This window comes from Rattus norvegicus, chromosome 5, assembly GCF_021556685.1.
Source record: "Rattus norvegicus strain SHRSP/BbbUtx chromosome 5, alternate assembly SHRSP_T2T, whole genome shotgun sequence".
In the NCBI taxonomy this organism is placed as follows: domain Eukaryota; kingdom Metazoa; phylum Chordata; class Mammalia; order Rodentia; family Muridae; genus Rattus; species Rattus norvegicus.
This window is the reverse complement of record NC_141538.1, coordinates 168,771,480-168,789,004: the sequence shown is the minus strand read 5'-3', so window position 1 is coordinate 168,789,004 and position 17,525 is coordinate 168,771,480. Positions and strand designations below refer to the sequence as shown.

Below are 17,525 nucleotides of genomic sequence, written 5' to 3'. Positions count from 1 at the left end.
GGCAAGGAACCTGTAACAGCATTCCTCCACAGTGCTGCTTCAGGATGGTGTCCCCAGTGACAGCTGTAGCTTCTCAGCCAAAACAAAGTCTTTCTTCCCAAGTCAGTTTTGGTTCATTTTTCACCACAGCAGCAGAGAAAGAACCAGAACACTGTATTGTGGTCCTTACCTGTGAGGATGTTCTCCGACAACACGTGGACCTGGACCTCCACAGAGTGCTTGGAAGTATAGGTGATCTCTGCGCTGACGTGAGCCACCTCACCGATGCACATGGGCGACAGGAAGTCAGTGCGCTCCACCCGGGCCAGGGCAGCCACACAGCGCTCCTGCAAAGATCAGAGGAAGCCATCAGCCCAATCTAGCCCAGCAAGTCCCTGTGACAGATGCTCCCTCAAAACCTCTGCTCTGTTCCTAACAGTGGAATAACGGGACTGACTGACAGCACTAGCCTAATCGTGGAGAAACACCAGAGACTCAGCGCTGCCGCGGTCATATGCTTACCAGTCCGTTCTTATTTTTCTATAATCAAAGTGCACTGCTGCTTCACTAGGAACACTGAAAAAGCACACAGAGGTGGAAAGGGGGTGGCCTCACTCCCTTCCCAAGAGAAGCAATGAGCCACCTGGCCAGGGTCAGGGGCTTGGTTGCCTTGTCTCTCTCCCTCCCTGCTTTAGTCTTAGGTGGCTATGCACTTCCCAATACATCTTCACAGTCTCACCTTCCTCAACAATGAAAAGTGCTCTGCCTGTTGTTGCTATGTTACCCACCAGAGGGACTAGCCACAGAGAGCATGGGGATAGGAGAGGTCACCTAGGGAAGCAGTATCCAAGGGCACTAGACACTAGTAGTGTCTCTCTGTCTCTGTGTCTCTGTGTCCCTCCCACACACACACACGCTGATCTTTTAAAAAGATGACCCAGTCTCATAATTCATATTTCAAAGTTGTTAAAAGACCATCTGGCACCAGGGGTAGCTCCGGTCAGTTTGTCCGATTCACCTGGGAGCCCTGGGTATACAGCATCAAGCTCACAGGGAGGCCCAGACAGTAGATGCAAGCAGCGATTAACTGCCTTTCTCCCCAGAACCCACCCCTTCAGTTTAATCTGGACTGTACTACAGGCTGAATCTTGGCCTTATTTGGACAGTCCTACAGGCTGAGTCCTGGTCCAGTCTGGACTGTCCTATAGGTTGGTTCTTAGTCTGTTAGGGTTGCTGAAACAAAAATAAGCCAGGTAAGCTGTAAATAATACAACCTCCTCTCTCAGATATTTAGACTGTAAGTTCGAGATAAAGACACAAGTGGGGGCTAGAGAGATGGCTCAATGGTTAAGAGCACTGACTGCTCTTCCAGAAGATGTGAGTTTAATTCCCAGCAACCACATGGTGGCTCACAACCATCTGTAATGGGGATCTGATGCCCTCTTCTGGTGTGTCTGAACAGTAGCAGTGTACTCATAATATAAAGAAATAAATTTTTTTAAAAAAGAAAGAAATCCACAAGAGGACTCAAGTCTTGTGAAGCCCTTCTGAGTTCATGGCTGAAAAGCCTGATTATTAGATAAAGATTATTGTCTCTTAACATAAGGCCATTAAGGAGGGCCTGGTGTCATACCTGCAATCCCAGCACTGAGTAAGACAGGAGCACTAGGAGGGGAGGGTTCTAGGGCAAGCCTGGGCTACACAAGGTACCTGTGTCTGAGGTCTACCTGGGGAACAAAACAAGACCTGGTCTCAAAAAGACTCAATAAATAGATGAGTAAATAAATGTGTACCAAACCCTCCACACAGGCTGACACGAGCTGTGTCCTACACCCATTCCTGGGGCCTCACTGATGACTGTCTCAATGGCCAGACAGAATAGGAGTCTCCATCCTGTGTTAGACACATACCGATTTCAGCTGAGGTGTAGCATAAACAATACTGTCGTGGTAACCTTCACACCCTTTAAAAGGCCAGCAGTGACCCCCATGGCCACAGGCACCTCAGGATGCCCTTATTGAATTAGCTTCTCTTCCATTCTTGCTAATAAAATTGCAAGATGATCTGGTGTCTGCAGTGACACCATGGGCCCTCACTGTCTGCAGTGACAGTGACACCGTGGGCCCTCACTCACTTTCCACACGAGCACTTAGACTTTGTGAGCTTCTTCTAGAGCAAGCAGCGTTCTTAGGATAGGCACCTGGGCTCCCTAGGCTGGTGAGTGAGGATGTGAGCAGGCTGAAGCCACTTCTCAGCCAGTCCTTACCATGGCCCTTGGACAAGAGCCAAGATGGAAGGACAGCTGGACACAGCTGCAGAGCAGGCGGAAATCAGTCCCAGCCCGCTGTGTCGCCCCTGTGTGTGTGTGTATGGTTTATGCATGTGCTAACATGTATGTCATGTGCATGTGTGGGAGGCCAGAGGAAGGCATCATGAGTCTGCTATCAGTCTTCAGTGCAGGGACTGGAGGGAGCCCAGAGAGAGCATGTTGACCTGGCATCAGCTGTGTCAAGGACTTCAGCACCTCAGCCCACAAAAGTTTCAAAGTCAGCTGAGGCACACGAGGGTGGCAAACTCCACCAGAGTGAGAGAGATCGGTGTGTGCAGCATCTTCCTACTCCCAGTGTTTATGTCTGACACTGCTCACTTACAAGCCCTCCTACAGACTAGGTCACCCCTCCCCCTGTGCCATACCTACTAAGCATACTGAGGTGGGGAGTAGTAGGTGCCTTCCATCAGACCGAGCACTTTCCCACCCAATCCTGCTTTTCCTGTACGTGTATCTGTCCTTTCTTCATTTCCTTGCTGCCTCTAGTCAGGGTTCCGGTACCCAAGTCCTGCAGAGCATGGTTTCCACTTTATACCTCAAGCCAGGATAGCTCACTAAACCTGGCATTCACTGGTTTTCAACTCGGCTGGTTGCCAGCAAGCCCCAGCATGCAAACTGTCTGCATTTCCTCTCAGCACTGGGACTGGAGGCATATGTGGGCAGGCTCAGCTTTATGTGGGTGCTGGGGACCCAAACTAAGGGCCTCAAGTTTACACAGCAAGTGCTCTCACCTGCTGAACCATTCCCTCCCTAACCCTCCCCAGCTCCCCAACTTGCTGAGAACTCACCTGCTCCCTGGAGTCAGGAGCACATCTCCCTCCTAGAACCTACATCTTTGGAAAGAGCGTTGCTCAGTCCTCTCCCAGGTAATTCCCACACAAACAGGCTAGAGGCTGGGAGCTTCTGACAGCACAGACAACACAAAGACAGACCTCAGCAAGGCAACTAAGACTGGGCAGGAAATGGAAGATTCTAGAGAGGGATGTGTTTTCTCACCCTGGACTTTCCCACTTCCCTCTGCAGGGCCTCAAACCCTTCCACCCACGACATTGCCTATTTATGCAGAGTAAAGGGGGATTAAAGAGGCGGTACAGCACCATCGAGTTCATTCTCCTGACGATGGCACCACCTACTGGCTGAAGCCGGAAAGCCAAGGGCCAGGCGGGGCCAGGCAAGCACAGAAGTATAACAAACACTAAGTTGGATCCCTACAGGGACAAAGCATGGGCACGTGCTCTCACACACACTCATGTCTGAAGCAGGAGCTCACTGGGCTGTTTACCAAGCACACTAAGGCCCACCCTCAGGGCCTGTCCTGGGGCTGGGGTCTAGTCAGCAGGGTGATAAATAAGTAAATGAGGGGGAGGCACAGAGTCAGGTAGGGTGCAGCACACAGACAGGGTCGGATGAGAAGATGCCGGTCTGAAACCCAGATGAGAAGCTGGGACAGAGGTCAGGAGTGACAGAGCAGAGCAACAAGAAAGACAGAAGCCCTGAGGCTGACCAAAGGCCAGATGCAAAGTCAGGAGAGTCTGAGTCAAAGGCAGACCAAGGGCCCACTGGGAAAGCCGGGCACAAAGGCTGGGCTCCCTTTGTAGTCTTCCCCTTGAGCACTCTCAGCAAGGAGTCTCCCCTCAGTGATGCAGGATGCTAACTGAAGCAGGAGAACACAGGGCTAGTTTGTGCTGTCTACAGGATGGACCGCAGGAGCCTTTTAATTCACTTCGAAGCCTGAAGAAAGCAAAGCCCAGCCTGACTATCTGCCCCGTCTGCTCCCGAGTAGCCAGGTCCATGGAGGAAAAAACCCAAAACCCTGCAGGTGTCTAGGGAAGAGCAGCTCAGACAGGAGGAGATGCTCAACGAAGCCCCAGGGGCAGGAACACACCCAGTGTGCTGGGGAAAGAACCACGGTGAACCAGGAGAGGGGAGCAGACGAGTGCACTCTGCCTCACCGTGTAATACATTCCAGTCACATCTAGGGGGATTCTGGCTACTATATGGGGTGCTGACACAGCGAGAGGTGGGCGATGACCAGAGAGGCTCTGTCAAGAAGCTGTCCCTGCTGTCCCAGGGCAGGTGGTGATACTGCTGATCACCTATGGCCAGTATCTGAGGCAGGAGAAAAGAATGTCCAAATACAGTCCCCAGGTTTGGAGCCCAGGGAAGCAGGGACTCAAAACATGAGTTCTATGGAGCAGAGCTGCTCTTCAGGTAGCTCGGGCCCTCAGAGACGGCCACCGTAACAATGTGCCCACACCACCCTTAATTGTCAGATGAGGACCACATAAGCGACAGCACTGCTTACATGATGGCAGTGGTTACTCCTACTTGGCTTCCCTGGAAGTCCCAGCAATCCACCTGCCCCTTGCTCCTGCATACGGTAGATACGTGCCACCTGGCCTGGCCTAACACCTACAGATTTAATGGCATCACTGCCCTCCCTCCTGTCCTCCCGTCTTCCTCTTCCTCAACCTCCAAGTTTTCCTCAGACACCCACTGCCTTTTCCTTGCCCCATCTCTCCAGAAAGGGTAGCCTCTGAGACTCTGTTGCATCTCCCTATGGCCACCAGAGGGCACCCCATGCGCCGAGCTCTAAGGCCAGCCCCTCCCTACAGAATGAAGCCAGCTTTTTTTGCAACCCTCTCCCCCTGCCCCCTGACACATCACATCGGCATGGCTCATTCTGTGTCCCCAAGCTCCTACCTCTCCACTGAGACAGGTGGCTCACTGGTCAGACTGACTGCCAAGCTGTGGTCTGAATACCGTGGAACCCAAAAATACATGTGTGAAAACTCTACCCACCTAAGTGAAAGGATTAGGAGTGGAGCCTCTGGGCAATGACTGGGCCATGGGGCCTGACGGCACAGCACTCAAATGAGGTAACTGCTTTGAAGACAAACAGAGGTCTTGCATGAATTCTACCACCAGATGACACCAACTATGGCCTGGGGAGCAGGCCCTCTCCAGACAATCCACGGGTGCTAGGTCAGCTTCTGCTGCTGCCTACAGGCTGTCCTGGACTTAGGCAGCCTATTAGAGACCCAGTGGGTGCCTATTAGGAACCCCATAATAAAGCAGGCATGGGGGTAAGCAGAGGCATTCATGAGAGACTGCTCACACTGCAGTGTCCTAGCACGTGTGTGACATCATGATGCCCATCTGTCACACACCCCTACTCCAACACTTGCACACCAAGACCCTGCCTCAAAAGTCCGGCACTGCTCTGAAAAGCTGTTAACCCTTGCCTAAGCCTTCTGACCTTACAGGTAGATCTTGCTTCCACATGGGGGGCTTGCTGCTGGCCGAGGTGAAGATGCCAGAGACAATACAACAAAGATCCAGCGATGACACTTGCAGGAGCAACTGCCCTTCCGCTAATCAAAGAGCCTCACAACCTAAGCCTCAAGAGTAGACCCAACACCCCCAACTGCCACTGCATTCACTGCCAAGCGAGTTTCTGTGATCTGCTAGTCCCGTGGTGGTGCACACCTGATCCCAGAATCTTCACCAGGCCAGTCACTCTCAGGGACCCACTCGCTGGCTTTGTGCATTCAGGGTCAGCTCCTCGGCTTTAAAGTGTGACCCTGAGGTGGCCGTCAACAGTGGCGTCCTCAGTACAGCTTCTGCCTCTAGCTCTCTGCTGTCCACATCACACGTACAGTCTCCTCCACGGTCAGCCCTTAAGTTAACCAAGACAGCGCCTCCACTGTTTTCAAACTCCCGCCATCTATGTACTTCTCCGGGACCCCAGTGGATGGTGTTCAGACCCAACAATCACTGCAGCAGCTACAGACATCAAAACACACTTCTCAGGTGACACTCCTGAGCTGAACCACCCATCCCTTGAGCAGACTGTCAGTCTCGTGAGCAGACACATCGGTCTCCTGGGTGGGCAAGCACACATCAGTGAGAAGCAGTTTCGCTTGGTTTTTGCAAGTCTAAGCACTGAACCTAGGGCTTCTCACATGCTAAGCAAGCACAGATCTTCTTTTGAATTTTCATTCTGAGATGTTATGTCACTGACTGGTCTACACTGTGAAACTCTGACACTCCTGCTTCAGCCTCATAAGTAGCAAAGGGGACAGACAGGCTGGTGCTATTTTAAGTCTTCTCTGGGAACAGCAGGGTCTCAACAGTGAGTTTAAAATATTTCCGCAGTCCACGCAGTCCACTCAGGAAACACCCCAGCTTTGCTGTCTTCACAGAGCACAGGCAGAAAGGACTTAGCATATTCATTCTCAGGGGCCCTGGGATTCTGGGATGATCAAAGTGGCGTCCACTTAAACTTACCAGCTGCCTCAGAACTCAACAGGAAAGGCCACCTGTGCTGCCCAAGCGCTGGTGTCTCCTCTCCAGCTGTGAAAGTCCCAGATGACATTTTCAAGTAGAAGGATGCTTCATGTGTCTGATGTCTGCTGGGGCCACCTGCCACCAGAACTCTCTAGACCAGTGGTTCTCAGCCTTCCTAATGCTGCAACCCTTTAATATAATTCCTCATGTTGTGGTGACCCCAACCATAAAATTACTTTTGCTGCTACTTCATAACTGCTATAAATTGTAATATAAACATCTATTAAAGGATTATTCAGCCCCTCAACGGGGTAGCGACCCACAGGTTGGGAACTACTGCTCCAGATCCTCTGATGACTCGATGCGGCTTCAGCACTCGCACCTGATGTTTCACCTGCACATCTTTGTCACAGCCATATGTCCTGGCTTACACCTCGTGGCGGGCTCAGTCAGCTTCCACCTGCCCTTGTGCAGTTGCCTCAGTGAACTCTGCTCCCTCAGCCTTGAAGGAAGAGTCAGGGGTCAGGCCTGGCTCTGGATAACACTTGGGCTGAAGAATGCCGTGGCTGGTTTGATCTTCTCTCCAGACCAGAAAACTTCCTGGACATGAGCCACAGAGCTGTCTTCCTCTCTTACCTTCCCCATGTTCATTCACTACAGTAACACAGAGCAACGCCTGCCAAGAATTCTTCCTCCCAATTCACAACTTGGCTTGGTCTTCAGTCGACCTCAGCTTTTGATGTTACTTCCTCACAAAGCCTCACCATTCCTGAGTTTGACTTCAAACCAAAGTCATAGTGGGGCAGAGACTGTAGCTGAGCAGGCAGCATGTTTCCCTAGTGTGCACCAGGCCCTGGGGTTAGTGTTCAGCACCATACACGGCATGCAGAGTGGGCACGCCTGTAAGTCCAACACTTAGAAGAAGATCAGAAGTTCATATTCAGGTCAGCAAGATGCCTCGCCAGTACGGATGTTTGCTGACAAACCTGACGGCTTACATTCATTCTCTGGAAACTACACAGTAAAAAAAAAAAAAGAAGAGAGCCCACTCCAGCAAGTTGTCCACACGCTATAGCACATACTACCCCTCTGACTCTGTTAGGGTTTTACTGCTGTGAACAGACACCATGACCAAGGCAAGTCTTTTAAGGACAACATTTCATTGGAGCTGGCTCACAGGTTCAGAGGTTCAGTCCATTATCAGTGTGGGAGCATGGCAGCATCCAGGCAGGCATGGTGCAGGAGGAGCTGAGAGTTCTACATCATCTGAAGGCTGCTAGGAGAACACTGACTTCCAGGCAGCTACGATGTGCCCATAGTGACACACCTACGCCAACAAGGCCACACTTTCTAATCCTGCCACTCCATGGGATGAGCATATACAAACCAAACACCCTCCAAATAAATAATTACATAAATGCATAAATAGTTAAAAAGACACTGGAAGTTTAATCAGCACCAGCAACATTAAGCTCAAGGCCAGCCAAAGCTCTGCATGGTCTCGAAGAGCAAAACCCAAAATGAATAAAGTGAGATTCATGTAACATGGCCCGGTGACAGTAGGATTAAGGCTATCTACATTGTACCTCAAGGACTGCAGAGACCCCAGGAGAGAGAAACCAAAGGGACTAGCCAGCCGAACAGCGGAGAACATGCACAGCACTGACCTACATGACAACAGTTCATGACAGCAGTCACATTGGGGTCACTGACTGGAACTTGGGAGTGTCATTCATCACAGTTAGCAATGAATGTGAGCATCTGAAGAACTGTCACAACGTGATAGTGACCGTGAAGAATGACTACAACACATCACAGACACATACACAAGCCGGCCGGCTGGCACACTCTTGCTTAAACAGCATCAGTAGATCTGTTCAGTGCAAGTTTGCCCAGGTCTGAATTTGGAGAGAGCACAATACATATGAAGTCTAATGCACAAAGATGAACAGGAGGCCCCTGGGCCTCGTCATCATGGTACTTTCTCTGGCTTCTCTGCTAGCCAAGACCCATAGCCATAGAGCTGTGCCCGCCTCCATACCTGACACAACACACAGCTGTCAAGGCAGACTCTCTCTCCCTGGCTGGCCTCAGGTCCTTCTGCACTGTCATGAGATGACTGCCTGCAGGGTCCCCAAAGTTCTGAACCCAGACAGCCTGTCCTGCCTGTCCTGCTGCAGGGTCACCTTGCACTGCACAACTCCTGAGGAATGAAACACTGGCCCCAGCAATATGCAGGGCCTGTTTGGAGCTTCATCCTCCGACCACAGCCGAGGCACAGGAGGCCAAAGCAGCCCACAGCCACCAGAGTCTCCTCAGGGACAGAAACGGGACTCAGTTCTTAAACATGATGATAGCAGGTTCATACAAGCACAGAGGACAACCTGACCACAACCAAGGAGAAAGCGGGGCTCAAGACAGGGAGGGCCGTGTGCAGGCCACAGCTCCTGAGGGATCTAGCATGGAAGGGGATGGGAGCCCTTCAGATGTCCAGCAGCTTATCTCTACTGAGCTCCCACCGCCAACTCCGAGCCTAAAGCCAAACCTTACCCCATGGGACCCCAAGCAGGGCTGACTGTGTCAGCCCTTGAGAAGACACTGTGGCAGGCAAGGCAGGAACACTGCAGTCTGGGCTCCATGTACACTGCTTTCATGGCCACAGAACCCAGTCTTTTTTTTTTTTTTTTGGAGCTGGGGACCGAACCCAGGGCCTTCCGCTTGCTAGGCAAGCACTCTACCACTGAGCTAAATCCCCAGCCCACAGAACCCAGTCTTAAGTATGACCCAGGTCCACATGAAGTGGGCCCCACACTTACCCCATTCTGGCTGTTACAGTGCCGGGTGCTGATGATGACCCCAGCCTCCTCGATCATCTTTAGAATGGTCCCTCCGTGAACATTGCCGGCCACGTTGGCATCATCCGGACGCATGATCCTACAGCAAGTAAGAGAAGTGACATAAGCTTCTTCAAGAAGACACAGCTGTGACAGTGTCCTCCTCTCCACCACTGTAACAGATCTCCTAGGGAGAGAAGCAAGTACACCAGGGACTGGCTGGATCCCACAGGAAGGACAAGAATTTTCACACATCTTGGCTCTCCCTCAATATAGTGAGTCTATCAAGGCTGACAAGCACAAAGGGCTCCACAGTCCTCCTTATGGGAACAGAGGCAGGCAGAGGACACATTCCCTTCCTGGGGCCATAGGTATCTATAGGGAGAAGACTCTCTGGCATGAAAGGCTGACAGCAATGCTTTCCCCAAAGCCACTAGGCGAGGAGCTGGATCAGCTGCTCAAGTCCCTCAGAGAGCATGTGCCTGGCTCACCCTAGACCAGGTCTCCAATTACAGCTCAGCTGGATAAGCACGGGAGCCAGACTGAGCCCTCCAGGAATGCATCCTGGACCAGGACTTATCCAGGAGCCCAGAGGACTGGGTAGTTACAGCTATTCTAACAGTGAGGCATAGGTCACAGCGTCAAGACCTCGGACTAAATGAGTGCAGTACACTGGCTCTTGTTTGCCCATGGAGTGGAAGATCCTGGGGGGGGGGGGCGCAAGGTAGTACCAAGAACCCAAGGTTGAAAGCTAGGAGCTCTCAGAGTCAAAGAGAATAGAGACACTAGCTCATTCCTCCAGAAGAGAGCGCTGCCACACTCCCTGTGGGCAGCTATCCACTCAGACGCAAAACAAACAAACAAACAAACAAACCCACAAAATAACAACAACAACAAAAAAAACCCCTCACGGCTCAACAAGCCAGTCTGGTGCCACCACAAGCTACCCTTCAGCACTGGCAGCATCCCATATGTCCACATCACTAGCAGCATGTATCTTCTCGGGTAACAGGAAATGGGTGCGTGCTAAGTAAGGTTGCAGAGCCTAGCCTTCCTATCACAGCTGGCAGGCTGGACAAGTCAGGGTTCTAGAAGACCAGGCCTGGCCCCAGCTCGGAGCAGCTGGGGATCCAGGACAAGCTGCCAATCAATTAATTAACTGGATTACTCAGTCCTGCACTTTATATCTTAATATGAACAGATGTCACAGCAGTGATTCCTCAGGTGACTACAGGGAGACAAAACTGGGAAGCATGCAGGGCACTGCTGCCCATCAAGGTGGCTGACAACTGCACTCAGCACGCGCTAACCAGTACTCAGCTGGCACCCAACACACACTGACCAGTACTCAGCTGCACCCAACACATGCTGACCAGTACTCAGCTACACCCAACACACGCTGACCAGTACTCAGCTGGCACCCAACACACGCTGACCAGTACCCACCAGCACACGCTAATCAGTCCTTCTCTCTTCCCTGCATACTTAAGTCAGCTTGGTTGGAGCTTTAAGAAAGCCAGAAGCAGGTGACAAATACTCTTGATGCCACCCACATCCAAAGCCACTCCTTCACCAAGTAAAATGGTGTACAGCAACCAAACCTGCCTGACACCGTGGCGAGAAGCTACCAGAGTAGCTGCACACAGTAGGGGTGTCGTGAGGTTTAGCAGCACAAAACATGCACAGGGGCGTCCTAGACCGTGAACACAGCACCACTAGGCTTTTAGGAGCTTCGCTTGAGTGTTTTACGAATATGAGTTTTTCCCAGAAGGTCCTGCTAGTCAAAGTGAAATGAGTGCTTGGACTGCTCAGCCAGAGCGGGGGCAGCTGTGTCACAGTCCCTCTCCCGAGGCTCAGGGTGGCATCGTGGAAGAGGCAGGAGAAAGACTGGGAGAGCCAGAGGCTGTGAAGGGCTGGGACAAAGCAAAGTTCTCCACATGGTGGACATGCAGTGGCTACAGCTACCTTCCAGACCACACAAGGTCAAGAAGCCAGTCAGCACTGCAGAGGGGACGGGGGCCTCCCCACCCCTAGCTGAGGTGGGGCATGACACTACACTAGGGGAGAGGTCAGACCTACACCAAGTTCCCCTACAAATGCCACCATACGTATATAGCTGATGTAAAGCTATTGTGCACACGTGCAATAATAACTTAAGGATTTTTACTTATGCTTCTGTATGCTGTATGCATGTAGAAGTGGGTGTGAGAGCCTCTGGAGCTGATGCTATGTAGGTGGTATGAGCCACCACCTGGGAATTGAACCTGGGTCCTCTGAAGAGAAAGAAGCAGTGCTCTTGACCGCTGCACCCTTCTCCAGCTCTGCAGCAATAGTTCTCAAAGAACCATGTGTGCAAAGCCAGACACGGCGTCTCCCCCTGTAATCCCAGCACTCAGGAACTGGAGGCAGAAGGATTAACACTAGCCCAAGGCTAGCATGGGCAACATAGCAAGGCCTTGTCTGGGAAGGAAAAATACTAATGGGGCCAGCTGAGCTGCAGGCACCCTTGCAGTGCCCAGCTAAAAGCCTCTGTTGCCGAATGTTGACTGGACCCAGGTTCAGTTCCAGTTTTAAGTCACATCACACTCCAGCAGTCTATGAATAGTAAGTATCCCCTGGGCAGCCCTGGTCAAGTCCTCACAACCGTCAGGTCCCAGCATTCCTAGTGTACCCTGCAGATGTAGTCTGAGGGTGCAGCTCATCTTCCCTTCAGATAGCCCCATGTGGGATTGGGGAATTAGCTCAGTGGTTGAGCGCTTGCTTGCCTAGCAAGCGCAAGGCCCTGAGTCAGTCCTCAGCTCCAGGGAAAAAAGATAAAATAAGAAAAAGACCAAAACAACAACAACAACAACAACAACAACAACAACAACAACAAAACGAGGAAACAGCCCAAGGTAGTCCAGGGGCAGAGAGGAGGCAGGAGAATGCTGTTCAGAAACAAGAAGCATGAGAATAAGGAAGAGGGTCCAAGGCCACTGTTACCCACAGCCTGATGACTGACTGCATTCTGGCCACACCTGCCCTGCCCTCTCCTTGAGATCTTTCCAAGGCAGAGCCCAACCCAGAGCCCTACCCATAACCTGAGTTGATCCTAGTTTATTCATATGCCCAAGCCCCACCGCTAACAACTAGGAAAGCATTTGGAATTAGATCTTTCGCAAGGTATTCAGTTAACTCATACTGCTTGTGGCCAGATTTTGTAACAAATATCTGAGCCAATTTAAAAACAGGGCAGACATATTCTGGCTTATGGTTCTGAAGGTTTGAGTCCAGGGGCAGCAGGAGCCACTGCTTTGAGCCTGAGTCAAGGCAGAGAACCACAGGAGTGGAGCAGACAGCAGAGCTGCTCACTGGGAGGATGGGGGGAATATTAATGGGCCCCCAGCTGGGTGCACAAGTTTGAGGATTCTGAGACCTTTGGCAGGAAGGTTCCCACCACCAACAGGGGCTGAAAGAAACTGGGAGTCAGACCCAAACCTCCCTCTCCATGTGTCAAGTACTGCGGTCACAAGGACACTAAGTAAGGCTTCACTTCACAGTGGTCTGGAAAGCAGAGAGACAACAGGAAGGACAGAATAAACCCTTTGAAACCACACAGCCATAACCTGCTGTTCCCATAACCTGCTGTTCCCGCAGGCACTGGCACCCTCTTTGGTATTCTATTCCCATTCTGAACCTATCAAGGAATTAACTCACTGAGGAGGGCAGAGCCCTCAGGAACCAATCACTTCCCAAAGCCCCACCTCCTGCATCAGGCACCATGAGCCTTTAATGAGCTCTAACTGTTCTTACAGGAACAGGGGCATTCTTAGACTCAGAAAAAGCCACTACAGACAGAGTCAGAGTCTAGAGTGCCACGTGTTCCCCGGAAGCCACTAGAGACTAAGGCAGGGAAAATTCTCCCAGGGCCCCTCTGACCCCTGGACGTGATGCTTCTGTCATTTCTACTGTCTTAAGTCACTGCTCACAGCAGTACCACACACTCCATATCCGGCCTATCCCGCCCTCTCTAGGCACCTCTCCTTCATCCACTGAGGCAGCAGTGTGTGGCACAAGTGAGACACTCCACTCAGAATGGTTGTGGCCCCAGGCCCAGCTGACTCCCCCACCAGCTTGGGAAAGGGAACGACCTCTTTCTCCCCCTCCCTCCAGGCCACTGAGACTGTGGTCAGCATCTCTAAATCCGCCCGGAAAATGTCAGCGCTAAAATTAAAATGTTGCTGTGTGGAAACCATGGCAACCAGGGGAGGAGTGTGCCTGGCTCCCTCCATTTCATAGTGAGAGCTTAACAGACTGAGCACAGGTGGCCCCGCCAGGTCTGGGCAGTACCGATGTCCTCAAGGTTCCTGCAGTAGACAGGACCTTTAAGCCCATTGGCAGTATGAATGGTACTGAAGCACACTAGTGCCAACCATCAACTCTAAGGGACAGCATACAGGCCAGACATTGCCAGTCTCACTTCTGAATAAGACCTCCAACTAGAAAGGCCTGAGCAGGTGCCTGGAGAACAAGGTGGAGGTATGAGTGCCCCCATATGACCACAGCCAAAGACAACACGACATGCCCCTAACAGGGCAGGGATAGGAGAAACATCTGTGCCAGGGAAATGACCAAACGGCTCCATGGACGAGCACCTACAAAAGCCAAGAACAGAGTCTGGCAAAGGCAGGTGGAAAGCAGGAACCTCTAGCAATCTAACCAGGAATATGGGTTCCCGCTCCAGTACCCGTGGGAAAAGAAGGAAGCAGGGGTGAGGCTTAGTCTACATTCCCAGAAGGCTCAACCCCCGTCTCAGCTTTGGGTGCCACCTAACGTCCAGGGGAGTAGACACAGGACCAGCATACTTTTGACGGCCTCCCTGGCTGCAAGAGACCATCCAGGTACAGGAGTCATACATCCAAGTGTCCCCCAATACACAAATCTGCCCCTTGAATAGAGCTATGATGGCCATTACCTGTTTGGCTAGGAAGCCATGAAACTAGAAGTCCCCAGACTGGGACTCAGGAGTCAAGAAAGCCCTCTAGGTGGAGGACTCTTTATTTCCTGCAGGCAGAAGCAGGCAAATCTCTGTGGGTTCAAGACCAGTAGAACCTACATAGCAAGTTCCAAGCCAGCCAGTGCTTTTTGGTGAGACTGTCTCAAAAACAAAGACAGGATCTGCCTGCTGTCACCCCATTCCCAGGGCTGATGTGGCTGACTAGGTCGCTGCTCTCTTCCTCCTTTGTGTGCATCCCTCCCAAACCTGTATTGTCACTGGTCCTCTGGAAAGGATGACTTCTCCTGTCTTCAGTCAAGGTTAGATGAGTAGCTACACTTCCTACTACAACCACCAAACAAGCTTCAAGAGGAGTGGGGGTAAAGCACAACAGAAGCCAGAATCATTCATCTTCCCTGTCCTAGACCGGCTCAGCAAACCACTGATCAAATCAGGCTTCCGGGGATCACCCTGACTGACTTCCTGAACTGCTTAATATAAACAGGAAGAGGCTGTAGCAACCAAAGCCAGTTGTCATGGAGACTGTTTTACAGATCATTACAACAGAAGCACTGTATGAGTCCTTTCTGGAAAGCGGGGGGGGGGGGGGGGGGGGGGGGGGCGCCAGGGTGTCAGCAGGGACCAGTGAGCCACAACCTGGATCTACTGTCAGCCTTCTAGACTCCTGAAGTGCTGCAGGGAGAGTAAGGGGGAGGTGGAGAGAAGCCCCCAACCTAAGCTTGCATCCCTCTGAAAACAAACCTTTCTCTAGCACCATGGCCTAAGGGACAGCTGGAAGGGGTCAGATGCCTGGCCCCTCTCACCTGTAGAAGTCACAGGTCTGGGGCTCACATCATCCCCTCCTGTCACTCCTCAGACACTTGAGAGTTAACCAGGACCCCCCACGATGGCCAGAATGTGTCATGACCCTCACTCTCCGCCCACTGACTATTAGGAAAGAAGTCCAGACAAGGACTGCTCCCTCACTGACTATTGGGAAAGAAGTCCAGACAAGGCTGCCCCCTGGGGAGGGACCAAACCTCGCTGTGACTTCCCAGGCCCACCCGCAGCAGCTGCTTCCGGTAAGTCTGCAACCAGCAAATAAATGGTAACTCCAGCTACTTGGCCAGCAGGCCCACTCAGGGAAGGCAGCGCCAGGCAGGACCAATGAGCGAATGTATCCACCTGTAGGGTACTCAGGGTCTTTCCAGATGAGTATCTTGACTTGGCCCTGGGCCTAGGGTCTATTGTCACAAAGAATGTCAGGCCAGAGAGCCCAGCAGGCAAAGGGCAATGGCTACTTCAACACAGGTAGACATCCCTTCTCAAAGGACTGCTTCCGGGGTTGGGGATTTAGCTCAGTGGTAGAGCGCTTGCCTAGGAAGCGCAAGGCCAAAAAAACAAAAAAACAAACAAACAAAAAAAAAAGTACTGCTTCCCCACTTCAGTCTGTCAGACACTAACCCCAGAGGGCTTTCCTCTCCTGCTTGCTAGCTGATAAAAGCGGCCAAGGTGAATTAGTACAGGTGCCACGAGAGCAAACAGAAGACCCTGTTCCCATGATTACAAGCACTTGGCCCAGGGAGAGGGTGTGCAGTCCCTGCCCTCCCTGTCCCTGCCTGGACTGACTGGGAAGGGGCTGGCTGTCACCGGTCTGATGGCCCAGGGCTGATGCATGCCTGGAAGCTAGGGTCACAGGGTTCTAAACAAGTTTTCCTCAACTACACCAAACATCTCACCAGAGGGGAAACCAGAGACCTCAGATCAATCCCATTTACACAGTCTGCCAGGGACCAACTCTGCAAAGCCCTCAGAGTCTTTCCCCACACACAGCCTGCTGGGCCCTCCCTCAGATATAGACCTGAATCTTGGTTGCCCAGTGGCACTTCATCCTGAAGAGAAGTGTCTTCACTTGCAGAGAACAACACAGACAGCGCTGTGACGCCCTAGACCTGACTCTGTAGCCCATTCAGGCAAAGCAGCACAACTGTGTCAGATCTGAGTGAGTCAGTCAGAAGCCTTCTGGCACATAAGCACGCACGGATGGCAAGGACGGGCATTACCCCATTGCCACCCCTCCCTTGGACCAAGAGATAGGAGCATGTTTCCATGGACCTGGGGCCAACCACCACACCTACAAGCACCAGATACCCCAAAGCCCCAGACACTATGCCTACACACACCAGACACCCCAAGGTCCCAGAGCCACACTGGTTCCAGTCCATCTCTTACCTTCAAGTCAGAGGAAAGGACACCAAAGCATCCCAGGACCCCAAGCCAAAGGTCAGACCACCCAAGGTCAGACCACCACAGATCTGACCACTCAGGTACCAAAGCAGGTCTCAACACTTCTCCCACTCAGGGAAGCCCCAGCTCCGCCCAGTTCCTAACTCACTGCTTGACCTCTCTGAGGCAGGCCTCGGTGACTTCCTTTCTGAGGGCTCGGAGAGACAAGGCTCTCTGCAGTGTGAGCATGTCCTTCCTTCCGCCTACGCTGCTCCCTGCAGAAGCTGCAGCAAAAGACAGGTTAGGAAGAGCTCTGGCACCTGATGCTCTGCCCTTTGGACTTGCCCCACTCCCTCCAGGTAGACATTGTTCCCTCTCTAAGCAACCCCAGTTTTCCACATGCCCAGCCCCAGTCCCAGATATAGGAGGCACACTACCCACCCCAAGAGGTAAGGCACCTACTAGGCTTCCTCGTAACAGTGGCTGAGTCGTGACAGAGGATAGCTGGGCCCAGGGTTCTGCCCCAGGAGTAATTCCAAAGATAAACAGAGTTGGCGCTTCAGTCCACTAGGTTAGCCAGCAGTCACCCAAGTGGCAAAACCACATGCCTGGGACCCTTCACATCAGCACCGCTCATACACCAAAAGTGGAAAAAGCCTTGTGCCCATCTCTCCTGGGTAAATAAAATATAGAAAGTCCATAAAGAGGATTCGCAGGGAGATTGGGGATGACTCAGAGGACCTGAGTTTGGAGTCTCAGCATCCACATAAAAAACCAGGTCAGTGATAGTCCTCCCAGAGCTGGGAGGTGGGACCAGGAGAACTCAGGGCACTTGCAGAGCAAGACGAGCAATTGGGAAGTGTTGGCTCAGTGGAAGAGCCTGCCCAGTAAA

At 52.1% G+C, this 17,525-nt stretch overlaps 1 protein-coding gene across 15 annotated transcripts in view; it reads right to left on the bottom strand.

Moving 5' to 3' along the window:
* The window catches only part of Acot7 (acyl-CoA thioesterase 7), a 92,813-nt gene that overhangs the window by 54,590 nt on the left and 20,698 nt on the right, over positions 1–17,525 (bottom strand). For 7 of the 15 annotated variants that reach the window (NM_001429474.1, NM_013214.5, NM_001429473.1 and 4 more), the window contains 2 exon segments: positions 170–326; positions 9,415–9,532. In NM_001429474.1, coding sequence (NP_001416403.1) covers positions 170–326; positions 9,415–9,528 — 271 coding nt within the window. In that variant the 5' untranslated portion in view covers positions 9,529–9,532. 15 annotated transcript variants of the gene reach the window in all.